Source organism: Cydia strobilella, chromosome 10, assembly GCF_947568885.1.
Source record: "Cydia strobilella chromosome 10, ilCydStro3.1, whole genome shotgun sequence".
Lineage (NCBI taxonomy): Eukaryota > Metazoa > Arthropoda > Insecta > Lepidoptera > Tortricidae > Cydia > Cydia strobilella.
Window position 1 is genome coordinate 11480129 of NC_086050.1, and position 14311 is coordinate 11494439.

Consider the following 14311-nt stretch of genomic DNA (forward strand, 5'->3'; position numbering starts at 1 on the left):
GCCGCATTCTGTATATCTACCTCTTATAGGAGTAGGTACAGGTACTTACTGTAGAACACACAGGCGGCCACAGCAAGAGCGAGCGCGGCGAGTGCGGCCACAGCCACAGCGAGTGCAACAGGGTGGGGCCGCATTCTGTATATCTACCTCTTATAGGAGTAGGTACAGGTACTTACTGTAGAACACACAGGCGGCCACAGCAAGAGCGAGCGCGGCGAGTGCGGCCACAGCCACAGCGAGTGCAACAGGGTGGGGCCGCATTCTGTATATCTACCTCTTATAGGAGTAGGTACAGGTACTTACTGTAGAACACACAGGCGGCCACAGCAAGAGCGAGCGCGGCGAGTGCGGCCACAGCCACAGCGAGTGCAACAGGGTGGGGCCGCATTCTGTATATCTACCTCTTATAGGAGTAGGTACAGGTACTTACTGTAGAACACACAGGCGGCCACAGCAAGAGCGAGCGCGGCGAGTGCGGCCACAGCCACAGCGAGTGCAACAGGGTGGGGCCGCATCGCGGCCGCCAGCGGCGCGGCGTCCAGCTCCGCGGCCGGCGACAGCGCGCCCCAGCCGTAGCGGTTGTGCGCCTGCACCATCGCGGAGTAGCCTTCGGATACTTTGCCCAAGCCGATTATCCAGTACGTGTCTATTATAACAAAAAACAAACTGATGTATCCAATTATCAAACAAATTCAGTTATAATTATCAAATAGTTCATTATTTTAGAAACTAGGTTAACGACGCAAAAAAAGTACCTACCTATAACAGTTCTAGAATTTTCATAACAAAACTTCCATGAGACTCAGACATTAAATACTTACCTATATCAAAACTGGTCACTCGTGTCACGTTTTTCGGAGTCTGCGTCGGTTAGCCAATGCGTGTGGCTCGAATTGAAACTCCTAGAGTCGTTACAGAGCGAAACATTTCAAAAAATGTTGAACGTGAGTGATCCGTTTTAATATACAGTTTTATTATTATTATTCTCTTTATTTATTATTTTTCTCATGTTAGGTTTTTTATAATATGCATATAAAAGTAAAATATAAAAACACTTACAAAACAATACAAAATACATATAAACAAATTATAAAAAACCTAACCTAGGGTGCCGTCAGCAGCGGGGCAGGGCCCAAGCTGCCGGTGGTCAGGGCCGCAGAGAGAGGAACCGGCGGACTATCCGCGCCGTGTCCAAGATCACCGCCTTCTGCATCTGACCCTTGATCCAACCACCTAGCGAGAGTCTCTCAAGGTGTTGGTCGAGACTCTTCGCTATGAGACCGTTCGCTGAAACGACTATCGGGACAATGATCGTCGAATCAACATCCCACATGGCGGTTATCTCGTAAGCCAAGTCTAGGTACTTACTGGACTTGTCCTTCTCGGCTTTCACGAGATTCTCATCATGGGGGATGGTGATGTCGACGAGCACGGCCCGGCGCTGCGATCGATCTATTATCACAATGTCAGGCTTATTGGCTACAATAGTCCTGTCAGTGATGATAGATCGATCCCAATAGAGCGTGGCACGACCATTCTCGAGAACTGGCACAGGTAAATACTTGTAGTACGGTACTTCGCAGTCCACAAGGCCGTATAGAAGAGCAAGCTGCTGGTGAATAATCCTGGCTACGAGATTATGTCTGTGCAAGTACTCGCCGTTAGCAAGATGAGAACAACCGGAAATGATATGCCTGAGTGACTCTCCGGGACGGCGGCATGCCCGACAAATGTCGACCGTACCGTCCTTCAGGATATATTTCCGATAGTTGTTCGTCATCATAACTTCGTCCGCAATTGCACAGGCAAAACCCTCGGTTTCTCCGAAGAGGTCCCCGAATCGTAACCAGTTCACCGACGCGAGCAGGTCTACATCGGGTCCCGTGAGGGCCTTGTAGAACCGCCCGTGTAGCACCTTACTCTCCGATACCGCCTTGCGGCCCGCAGCACTTTGTACCACAGGTTTGTGCCAGTTCTCGTTTGCCAAGGAGAGCGGCGTGAAGTGCCTGTCCACTGCCACCACATCACGATGCATCCCACACTCGTTGTTAAGGAAATAATTCCTGAGATTGCACACCTCGCGGTTGTGGAGATCTTTGGCGTTAAGGAAGCCTCGACCTCCACACTTCCGTGAGATGTACAATCTCATAACTGACGAGCGTGGGTGTAGCATACGGTGTGTGGTGAGTAGTAGACGGACCCTCCGATCCAGGGCGTCCAGCTCGGTCTGAGTCCACCTTAGTATGCCAAAGGAGTATATGAGTATGGGCATTACCCAGGCGTTGAAGGCGCGCACTTTATTGCCTCCTGACAAAAGACTGTTAAGGACTTTTGTGAGCCGACTGAAAAACCGCTCCTTCACCGACCGTCTAATACCCTCGCCCTCAATACCCAACGACTGTGACATACCAAGGTATTTATAGGTTTCTGATTCAGAGATAGATCTGAAAGACATTGTCTCAGAAAGTTGTAAATTTGTTGAATTTACAACCTCCCCCAGCTGTACATGCATAACCGCACACTTATCGACACCAAACTCCATTCTGATGGCGGTACTGAAAACTTCTGTGGTTTTCAATAGCACCATCAAGTCTTGGTTATTTGGCGCAAATAGCTTGAGGTCATCCATGTACAGAAGGTGAGAAATGACTTCACCCTCTCTCCGAAGCTGGCAACCTAACCCTGAATCCTTCAGCAGGGTGCTGAGGGGATTCAGAGCTAGGCAGAACCACAGGGGACTCAGACTGTCACCCTGAAATATTCCTCGCTCGATCCTTATAAATTCCTGCGGGCCAGGGCGGTCATCTCCACCTCCTGGTTGACGAAGGACTGTGATCCACTGCCTCATACACGCACTTAGGAAGGATATTAAAGCTGCATCAAGTTTATACAGCTCCAATACCCTTCTCAGCCATGAGTGAGGCACCGAATCATAGGCCTTCTTATAGTCAATCCAGGCGGCCGAGAGGGCCCCCTTGTTCCGCCGAACTTGCTGGCATATGGTCATGTCTATGACGAGGAGCTCTTTAGTACCACGGGACCCAACCCTACATCCATTTTGAGCGGAAGCCAAAATATTGTTAGCGACAATGTGCGCGTTAATTTTTGCTCTCAAAATGGATGTAAGGAGCTTGTAAAGTGTAGGCAAGCACGTGATGGGTCTGTAGTTCTTTGCTTCCGTGGTACTACCGAACTTGTGGAGCAGGAAGGTTACACCAGTTGTTAGGGAAGGTGGGAGGGAACCGAGCTCTAGGGCTTGTTGGAACTGCGTTGCCAACCGTGCGTGCGAGCATCGAAACCATTTTAGCCAGAAGTTGTGCAATCCGTCCGGTCCAGGACTTTTCCAGTTCTGGGTCGTACGGATGGCACAACTTACGTCATCGGGGCTGATGGTGATAGCCCCCATAGGTTCGATGTTCTCGCACTCACGTTCGACAACGTCTATCCAACCGCCCTCCGTGTGTTCCACAGGCACTGACCAGATGCTACGCCAGAAATCAGTCATGGCAGTAGCATCCGGTAGCCGCACGTCGGACACACGAGAGTCGGCTTCCTCCCACCTTCGGTACACCTTCCTTTGGTCACTTTGAAAAAGACGATTCTGCTGGAATCGATCCACACGCTTTCTGTAGCGGCGAATACGGTTTGCCCATGCATAGACTTTCTGCTTTAGAAAGTCGATGCGCTCTGTGACATTGGCCATGTAGTCGCGGGGCCTGACATCCGTCCCCGCGAACGCCTGGTTCACAAAGCGCATTACTCGGGGGCGGTTGTTGCCCCCCCTAAAGCAGATCAGCTTTGCAATGAGAGTCCTAAACGAGCTGATACGTCGCTCGATCCGCGCTTGCCATGCAGGGACACCTCCGGCGGTCCTAGGTGCACGTTCAGCGTCCGGAAACTTGACTCGAGCAACACGGCACGCCGCGATGGCTCCGCAGTACATGATCGAGTGCGTATCATCTAAATCTTTACTAGTCCGTAAATGTGGCTCTAGTAAAGCGTTTAGGGCTCCCACTAGCGCTAGATTGCGTCTATTTATAGGCAGACGTGGTAATCGTGGCCTAGAGTTGGTTGTGGCGCGATACTGCGTAATCGCCTCTTCCAAAGTCCTCCTCAGTTGCTCATTGGCAGATGTACTCACGCTCTGACTTGCAAAATCCCCCTCGTCGGTACTAAAATCAACCCGCGGCGCCCCCGGTGCCAGGTCGGGTGCGGGCACCGGATCCGGCGACGTGGCGGGCAGATCTCGCACCGAGGCGGAGGCTGTGCGAGCAGAGAGAGCCTCCAGGCGAAGCCGATCAAGTGTCGCATCATACAAACGCTTTAGCCGCTGAATGACGCGCACCTGATCCGATAATCGTTGCTCCGACACGGTGATGGTGGGTTCAAGAACCTGAAACAGTATTCTTGAACGATACGCGGATAGCTGTGTTCCCCCCTCTGTAGCCCCATAATAGGCGCGCATGACATTCTCATTAATGGATTGAGACCATCTCATGCGACGCACTATACCACCGGCAGCGGGAGCCGTGGGCGGGGCAGGATGTCCCGCAGGCCCCAAGCGTGCCGGCAGCGGTGGCCGCCCTCGTCGCGCAGGTGGTCGTGGCGGCGGCGGCGGCGGCGGCGGCCCGCTCTCGTCACTGGACCCGTCTGTGTCAGGCGCCGTTGCAAACTCGTCGCCTGACGACGATGTGGACGAGGAACTGGACGAGGCGGGCGGGGGTGGTTGTCGTGCGCTTGTCGAATTATTATTATTATTATTTGTATCTCCTCGGATTTCACGGGCCTATAAATCCCGGTCTTTTGATAGGCTTGCGTGGGGATATAGATCCAACACGTAGAGGCCCCTTGGAGAGCTTTAATGTCATGTAGAACGCCTGCTGGAACCCGTTCACAGGTGCAACAATAGACACCCATGAACCGGTCGCAGCAGGCATTGGGACTATTGTAGAAAAAGTGAACAGTATACCGGTCTATGGATTGAAGTTTGGGTGGACAATGAGACTGGGCTATTGAAAAGAAGTCCGGACACCTGCCATAACAATGCTAACACACGTTATCGAGGCAGGTGGTGACTTGCCGCTTACTAGATGGGCCCCTGAAACTGCCGTCGTGAAGACGACCAGGAGCAACACCGGTGTGAGCGGCTCAGGGGTGTCGAGAGGTGTGCGCCGCTTTCTACCCAGTGACTGATTTTAACAGCCACTGTGCCAACTCGCGTCTTATGCATCTTTCACTTCCACCCCTGGAGCATATAGCTCTTACGACTCCCCTCTGGACGGTCAATGAAGGCAAGCCAGAGCTGAGAGTCATGCAGGTCCCCTTGGGGTCCACTCCGACCGACGAAGACACGCCGGAGACGGAGACCCTGACCGACTCTCTGGAGCACTCGGGTCCGTGGGGTCGTCACTCCCCAACAGCTCGCCACAAGCTGCCCTGCGGGCTTATTATTATTATTATTATTATGATTATTTTTACTGTATAGTATCCGGTTGGCGACTTCGCGTGTCGTTATTCTGTATAAAATTACGGTGTCCGTTCTATAAGCGGCGGCTTCGAGTATGATGACTATATGAATAAGTATAAAATTAGGCTGTTTATACTAACCTGTTCCGTTGTGTAGCAGTTCCAGGCCTTCTCGCAAGATGCGGGTCTTCAAATCATCGTCCAGGTCGCTCGGCAAGTCTTTTAGCAGCTCCGATATATCCCTCGTCATGCTTTCGTTGGCTTGGTATGACCTAAGATTGCAGAATTTTTTATTGGTTAGACATCGACAGCGACGTAGTCTAAGGCTAATTTAATTATACTTAAGTACGTCACTAAAATATTTTTTTTTTAATATTTTATTTAGAGGTAGCAAAGGGTAGGCAATCCATATATCTACGTCGGTACTTCCTATTGACTAATGCCTAATATTATAAAAATACCACAATGATGACAGTGCGGAATTGGCCGTTCGTACTGCGGCAAACGCATTAGATGTGAAGACCGACGTAACGTAACCCTTGCATGGGTCTGTAGTTACCTGTGGTGCGGGCGGCCCCACACGCGGTAGTGGTCGACGGCGGCGCCGCGCGGGTCGGGCTCGGCCCACCACGCGCGCGGCACGCGCGAGCCCAGCGCGTCCACCACGTCCACGTGCAGCGCGCCCACGGCCGCGGGCACGTCACCTGTCACAATACATCTTTATTTAGTCTCCCAACCCGTATTGTGTACCGCACCAAAGGTCATGAAACGCGATATGTACGCAGCGTAACCCGAGGGTCACTGGCTCCCACCGCCATATATTTTATAACCATTATATGGCGGTAGGCGGTAGCGTCGAGTCGAGCGTGAAGTGTACGTTTCTTTGCTGAGGCGTAAGGCATCAACTTTTGATTCAGGTATATTCGACGATATATAAAAGCAGCGAATTACGGTGATACAACGCGAAGTTCATTTTTTATAAACAGATATCGCTGATAAAACACCGGTCAAAATCACCCGTGTGCAAAGATATTTAAAAAAAAATAGCATTACCACTGAGACCCTCTTGTGAGAGTCCTGATGTACCCAGCAGTCTGTGATGATTGTCAGATTTTAGTTTAAAATTAAAGATTAGCTTTGTAGGCTATATGTATAGGAACTCATTACTAACCACCGTAACTTACCTATAGTTTCAAAAATGAACCGCTCGTCGTGTGGCCAGTGAAACGGCGGGCCGCCGGGCACGTACTGCAGGCGGAGGCGGAGGCGGTGGCGGGCGCCGGGGCGGAGCGGACTCGCCGCCCACAGCCCGTTGCCGTCCACCGAGATCGCGTCGTGCCACACGTTGCCACCCGACTGATTCATTTCTGCGTATTCCACTGCATACCTAGATGGATTATAAAATACAATCATATACCTAAATCAGTTGACATTTGGTAATATGATTTGTGGCATTTTTTATTATTAAATACAGCAACTATCCTTACCATGTATCAAAGATATCTAAATATACCTGCAGTTGTCATGAGGGACCTTTCCACCTGGAGTTGTCATGGATTCGATTTATGCTATAGAAATTAGATGCCTACTTAGTAATAATTGTCTTACTTGTGCAATTTATACGACGTAGGGGGTGGCCACAAAACCAGCAGTCTATAAGCTTCAGCTGTTTTAAGCGCTATGGGTGCCGGCAAAGGGTAGGTCCTCAGTTGCAGCGGGGAGGAGTCCGTGGACTGAGAGCTGTGGTTGGACAGAGCGCGCACCCACACGATGTATAAAGTTGAAGGCGTTAATCGAGTCATGTTCGCACTGCCACCCTTTGATACCTCGAACGTGTTGTGTTCTGGAAAGGTAGAGATAAATGTTAAGCTTCGAAATGAAATAGGTTACATTGTGTGTTCAATGCAGTTTTGGTGCGATTTGCACTTACATATCTCATTGAAACAGGCGTAATTTGGTGGCGTCATTGTAATGGGAGACACGCGCCTGCCCCACTGTCTCCTGGCAGTTTTTACCCTAGTATCACCTAACATCATAAGCCTAACATCGTAGGTACTGAAAGTTAATACCTAACGGTATCCAGATCTGAACTATCTCTTCGAGCACTTCCCATAGGGCAGAGCAGAGGACTTCTTCGTTAATATAGACACAAGCGCCTGAGGCTTTGCCTGAGATACAAAAATAAATCGCGAAGTCGGATAAAAATGTATATGCTAATGCTAATAAAATTAAATTAAAGGTTAGTTTACCTTTGAATTTATGTTGTTCAGAGGCGTCTTCGGTCCTCCAATGCAGCTCGTACCAGAAGCCCGGGTCGGGCTTCCACTCCACTCGCGCCAGCACCGGACTTAACACTTTAAACGTCACTCCTTTTGGGGCCGTTGGTGCTACAAGTTGGTAAACATTATGTCTGTCATTAACGTTATAACATTAATTAAAATAAATATTTATGTTTGTGTTATTAATTCTTTATAGGTAAGTAAAGCATGAAAGTACTATGCACTAGCTTCATTATGTCAATAAAAATAATGTAAAAATTTCCTTACCTTCTGCAGCGGTTTGAAACACAACTGGTAATCCTGTGATAGGTTTAACCTCGTATAGCTTCTCATAATAGTTGGTCGCCTCCACTGTAATCGTGTACTTTGTAAACGGTTGTAAGTTCGGTATGGTCAATTCCGTCTTAGTGGTCGTTATAAAAGGACAGAGCTCTTTATTACAAGTAGCTTCATTTAAAGTGGGCAAGCGATAGTGCACCGTGTATTCTGTCGAGGGCATATTGTACGAATCAGTGCAGCTCGTTGGTCTTCGTGCAGGAGGTAGACGCAGAGTTATACTACTCGCTGTGGTCGACCTCACTTGCGGTACTAACGCTTGCGGTTCTGCCTCAGCGAAAAGACACTTATTTTGAGGGTACTGCTGGGTACCTGGATCTAACGCCATTATCTTGTAACCGTGAGAGGTTTTAATTTGCTCAATCTTATTTCTCTTATATTTATTAGTGTAGTAAATTATTTTATCTGTGGAATTGAACCAGTAGATATATTTGCTGTCGACTGTAATGGACATGGGGATGAAACCATACTTATTCTTGTCAGTAGCATTGACGACAGCTCTGCAGCGACAGCCTTTTAGATCGGCGGCCATGATGCGGTGTACCCAGGGGTCCACCCAGTACAGCTCGTGTTTATCGCCAGTTGTGTCGAGGACGAAGGTCCTGGCAACTTGAGGGCTCTCCGGGCAGTCGCAACCGTCTTTCATCTTCGTTTCTTCAGACGAGTTGAAGAACTTTCGGATGTTCTTCCCGTCTGTCGTTGACGTCATTAATGTTCCTAATCCTGGATAGTTGCTCTCTTCATACCAGTACAGTGACCTAAAATAAAAGGGTGATAAGTAAAAAAAAAACGGCTATGGGTTGTACGGATTCCACATCCACAGGTTGCCGATGGCCCAGGAAACATTGATCTTATATTCTTGGTCTCATAATACAACGAAAAAATTAGAGTAACGCCAAAGAATTGTGAGAACTGTCCTTAAGGAATGATACCACAGTTTACAAAGGCAAGCCTAAAACCTAGGTGTTGAATACCCATCGACTTATTTGTCTTATAGGACAGGCCAAGCTAAGTGTTACGGTCAGTATAAAATGCCGCGAAACCGCCTTTCCCTGCAAACGTAGTCCCCATTTTCCTCTTTGGGTATTATTGCAAATATTTTGATACAGTTTGATGTATATCAACCAATTCATTTGATTTTTTTATTTACTTATTATTATAAGAGTTAGGAGCATATAAAAATTTGTATGGTATTTATTTTTTGTCCTTACTCTTATAGTAATATAAATAAACGAAATGAGCACTTGCTATGCTAGCGAAGCGAACAGCTAGCCAAGCCTGGTTGTAGTGTTAAACATAGCCTCCGAACGGCTCACCCAGTCCGACCCCTAAAAGACATCTTACCTCTGCGAAGGAACAACTTGTAGACTGTAGATGGGGTTCTTGCTAGCGAACAGCCAGCCAAGTCTGGGTCTAGTGTTTATCATGGCCAAGTCGGCGCGGTAAACTACGTAGCTCTCGGACACGGAGGTGATCTCGGCCTGCGCGTGGTACACCGAGCGGCTCACCCAGTCAGTGCAGATGCTTGTCGCTGTGCCGTTTATTGATGCCAACTGGAACATACGATGGACATCATGAATTTTCCCTTTAATTTTCTGTCAGAGGGCCACGCTTCTTAACTTCTACATAAGAACGCAAAGAAATTTAATGTTAGTAGTTACATTACTATACACACTTACACTTGATAGTAAACTAAAAAGAAGGCCTGATCACCACCAGGAGACTGCTTTTTTAAAGTCAGCATTCCTTACTCAAATACCAAAAGTATCAGAAGTATTTTCTTACCTTAAAATGACCACTAGCGTTGATCCTCGAGGAGAATATCTCATCCAAATTATTCGCCCAATAGACCACATTCTCTTCAATGGAAACAGCGAAGTCCACAGGCGTCCCGGTGCTCTTCGGGATCGTTTCGCTCTCGCCAGAGTCCAGGTCGACGATCTTGAGGAACTCCTGGGAGGAGATCATCACCTTGGGGATGGGGCTCACGTGGTTGGGGGAAGCTGAGGCGATGCTCGAGTAGTCACCGAAACCCGCGTCGGTGTATCCTCGGACCTAAGAAAATAAAGCAATGGTAATTTTATCATTTTATTTGTCTAAGATTGAAATATGAGACAACTTTAATTGACTTTAAAAACGAACTGTGCTTCTATTGTCAGGATTATACTCGTTGGTCTATCACCCCATTGAGCTGTAATACCTGGAAGTAGTAAGTGAGTCCAGCGGCCAGCGGTATGAGGAGCTGCGTGTGAGAAGGCGCGAGGCGGCTGCCGCACGCGGGCACGGTGGCGGGCGGCGCCGTCCAGCAGCGCGCTTCGTACCCGCGCACGACTCCGTTCGCGCGCGCCGGTGCCTCCCAGCGGAATATAGCTGATAGAGCGCCGCCACTGAGCGAGAAAAATAAATAAAGTGAGATACTTATTCTCGTAAACATTTATTTTTATTTCGATGATTCAATGTAATAAGTTTATTTATACACGGGCGTTTCAAAAGCCTGAGTTCATTTGATTATTGACGAAGTTTTTTTACACTTTGATGATAACTACACTTACACTTTGTCCTCTATTAGGAATAAGTTCGCCTTTGTACATATACTTACATCTTTTACTTTGTTATGTCTATTTTGGGTAAACTTGTTTATGTGCAATAAAGAGACATACATACATGATACATTTATAGGTCCATGATATATCTGGTTGTTTGGTATTATTCAAAGACCTCTAACAGATTGCACAAAAATGACATCAAAATAACGGAAGACATAGTCAAATATGTGCAGAAAGAAATTAGAGGAACAAACACGTGATGTTGACCCTACTTCGCCGAGGTGATTTGAATTATTTGAAGGAACAGGGCCAACAGGGGAGGAAAGTGCGAAGCGTTTTTCGCTGTTTGCGTGTTCGCCTGGGTAACTGTAAGTGGTGTGGGTATGAATGAGTGTGACGTCACCTGGTGGTCCGCTGCGTGTAGACGCGCGGGCGGCGCGGCGGCGAGGGCGCGGCCTGCGGCGAGTGCCGCGCCGTGCGCGCCGCCGCGCTGCCGCCCCAGTGCGTGTGCGCCCCGACGGTCACCTCCAGTGGTGTGGGTATGAATGAGTGTGACGTCACCTGGTGCTCCGCTGCGTGTAGACGCGCGGGCGGCGCGGCGGCGAGGGCGCGGCCTGCGGCGAGTGCCGCGCCGCGCGCGCCGCCGCGCTGCCGCCCCAGTGCGTGTGCGCCCCGACGGTCACCTCCAGTGGTGTGGGTATGAATGAGTGTGACGTCACCTGGTGGTCCGCTGCGTGTAGACGCGCAGGCGGCGCGGCGGCGAGGGCGCGGCCTGCGGCGAGTGCCGCGCCGCGCGCGCCGCCGCGCTGCCGCCCCAGTGCGTGTGCGCCCCGACGGTCACCTCCAGTGGTGTGGGTATGAATGAGTGTGACGTCACCTGGTGGTCCGCTGCGTGTAGACGCGCGGGCGGCGCGGCGGCGAGGGCGCGGCCTGCGGCGAGTGCCGCGCCGCGCGCGCCGCCGCGCTGCCGCCCCAGTGCGTGTGCGCCCCGACGGTCACCTCCAGTGGTGTGGGTATGAATGAGTGTGACGTCACCTGGTGGTCCGCTGCGTGTAGACGCGCGGGCGGCGCGGCGGCGAGGGCGCGGCCTGCGGCGAGTGCCGCGCCGCGCGCGCCGCCGCGCTGCCGCCCCAGTGCGTGTGCGCCCCGACGGTCACCTCCAGTGGTGTGGGTATGAATGAGTGTGACGTCACCTGGTGGTCCGCTGCGTGTAGACGCGCGGGCGGCGCGGCGGCGAGGGCGCGGCCTGCGGCGAGTGCCGCGCCGCGCGCGCCGCCGCGCTGCCGCCCCAGTGCGTGTGCGCCCCGACGGTCACCTCCAGTGGTGTGGGTATGAATGAGTGTGACGTCACCTGGTGGTCCGCTGCGTGTAGACGCGCGGGCGGCGCGGCGGCGAGGGCGCGGCCTGCGGCGAGTGCCGCGCCGTGCGCGCCGCCGCGCTGCCGCCCCAGTGCGTGTGCGCCCCGACGGTCACCTCCAGTGGTGTGGGTATGAATGAGTGTGACGTCACCTGGTGGTCCGCTGCGTGTAGACGCGCAGGCGGCGCGGCGGCGAGGGCGCGGCCTGCGGCGAGTGCCGCGCCGCGCGCGCCGCCGCGCTGCCGCCCCAGTGCGTGTGCGCCCCGACGGTCACCTCCAGTGGTGTGGGTATGAATGAGTGTGACGTCACCTGGTGGTCCGCTGCGTGTAGACGCGCGGGCGGCGCGGCGGCGAGGGCGCGGCCTGCGGCGAGTGCCGCGCCGCGCGCGCCGCCGCGCTGCCGCCCCAGTGCGTGTGCGCCCCGACGGTCACCTCCAGTGGTGTGGGTATGAATGAGTGTGACGTCACCTGGTGGTCCGCTGCGTGTAGACGCGCGGGCGGCGCGGCGGCGAGGGCGCGGCCTGCGGCGAGTGCCGCGCCGCGCGCGCCGCCGCGCTGCCGCCCCAGTGCGTGTGCGCCCCGACGGTCACCTCCAGTGGTGTGGGTATGAATGAGTGTGACGTCACCTGGTGGTCCGCTGCGTGTAGACGCGCGGGCGGCGCGGCGGCGAGGGCGCGGCCTGCGGCGAGTGCCGCGCCGTGCGCGCCGCCGCGCTGCCGCCCCAGTGCGTGTGCGCCCCGACGGTCACCTCCAGTGGTGTGGGTATGAATGAGTGTGACGTCACCTGGTGGTCCGCTGCGTGTAGACGCGCGGGCGGCGCGGCGGCGAGGGCGCGGCCTGCGGCGAGTGCCGCGCCGTGCGCGCCGCCGCGCTGCCGCCCCAGTGCGTGTGCGCCCCGACGGTCACCTCCAGTGGTGTGGGTATGAATGAGTGTGACGTCACCTGGTGGTCCGCTGCGTGTAGACGCGCGGGCGGCGCGGCGGCGAGGGCGCGGCCTGCGGCGAGTGCCGCGCCGCGCGCTCCGCCGCGCTGCCGCCCCAGTGCGTGTGCGCCCCGACGGTCACCTCCAGTGGTGTGGGTATGAATGAGTGTGACGTCACCTGGTGGTCCGCTGCGTGTAGACGCGCGGGCGGCGCGGCGGCGAGGGCGCGGCCTGCGGCGAGTGCCGCGCCGTGCGCGCCGCCGCGCTGCCGCCCCAGTGCGTGTGCGCCCCGACGGTCACCTCCAGTGGTGTGGGTATGAATGAGTGTGACGTCACCTGGTGGTCCGCTGCGTGTAGACGCGCGGGCGGCGCGGCGGCGAGGGCGCGGCCTGCGGCGAGTGCCGCGCCGCGCGCGCCGCCGCGGTGCCGCCCCAGTGCGTGTGCGCCCCGACGGTCACCTCCAGTGGTGTGGGTATGAATGAGTGTGACGTCACCTGGTGGTCCGCTGCGTGTAGACGCGCGGGCGGCGCGGCGGCGAGGGCGCGGCCTGCGGCGAGTGCCGCGCCGTGCGCGCCGCCGCGCTGCCGCCCCAGTGCGTGTGCGCCCCGACGGTCACCTCCAGTGGTGTGGGTATGAATGAGTGTGACGTCACCTGGTGGTCCGCTGCGTGTAGACGCGCGGGCGGCGCGGCGGCGAGGGCGCGGCCTGCGGCGAGTGCCGCGCCGCGCGCGCCGCCGCGGTGCCGCCCCAGTGCGTGTGCGCCCCGACGGTCACCTCCAGTGGTGTGGGTATGAATGAGTGTGACGTCACCTGGTGGTCCGCTGCGTGTAGACGCGCGGACGGCGCGGCGGCGAGGGCGCGGCCTGCGGCGAGTGCCGCGCCGCGCGCGCCGCCGCGCTGCCGCCCCAGTGCGTGTGCGCCCCGACGGTCACCTCCAGTGGTGTGGGTATGAATGAGTGTGACGTCACCTGGTGGTCCGCTGCGTGTAGACGCGCGGGCGGCGCGGCGGCGAGGGCGCGGCCTGCGGCGAGTGCCGCGCCGCGCGCGCCGCCGCGCTGCCGCCCCAGTGCGTGTGCGCCCCGACGGTCACCTCCAGTGGTGTGGGTATGAATGAGTGTGACGTCACCTGGTGGTCCGCTGCGTGTAGACGCGCGGGCGGCGCGGCGGCGAGGGCGCGGCCTGCGGCGAGTGCCGCGCCGTGCGCGCCGCCGCGCTGCCGCCCCAGTGCGTGTGCGCCCCGACGGTCACCTCCAGTGGTGTGGGTATGAATGAGTGTGACGTCACCTGGTGGTCCGCTGCGTGTAGACGCGCGGGCGGCGCGGCGGCGAGGGCGCGGCCTGCGGCGAGTGCCGCGCCGCGCGCGCCGCCGCGCTGCCGCCCCAGTGCGTGTGCGCCCCGACGGTCA

The 14311-nt window shown here is 54.7% G+C and overlaps 1 protein-coding gene across 1 annotated transcript in view; it reads right to left on the bottom strand.

The window, feature by feature from the left end:
* LOC134744713 (proto-oncogene tyrosine-protein kinase ROS) overlaps positions 1-14311 on the bottom strand; it is an 82816-nt gene that overhangs the window by 13840 nt on the left and 54665 nt on the right. The window contains exons 20-29 of the mRNA XM_063678632.1: positions 10282-10468; positions 9867-10136; positions 9426-9634; positions 8013-8839; positions 7716-7853; positions 7075-7309; positions 6651-6853; positions 6026-6170; positions 5608-5738; positions 431-646 (exon numbers count right to left, since the gene is read on the bottom strand). Of these exons, the coding sequence (XP_063534702.1) occupies positions 431-646; positions 5608-5738; positions 6026-6170; positions 6651-6853; positions 7075-7309; positions 7716-7853; positions 8013-8839; positions 9426-9634; positions 9867-10136; positions 10282-10468 (2561 nt within the window). The remainder of the gene's footprint in view (positions 1-430; positions 647-5607; positions 5739-6025; positions 6171-6650; positions 6854-7074; positions 7310-7715; positions 7854-8012; positions 8840-9425; positions 9635-9866; positions 10137-10281; positions 10469-14311) is intronic.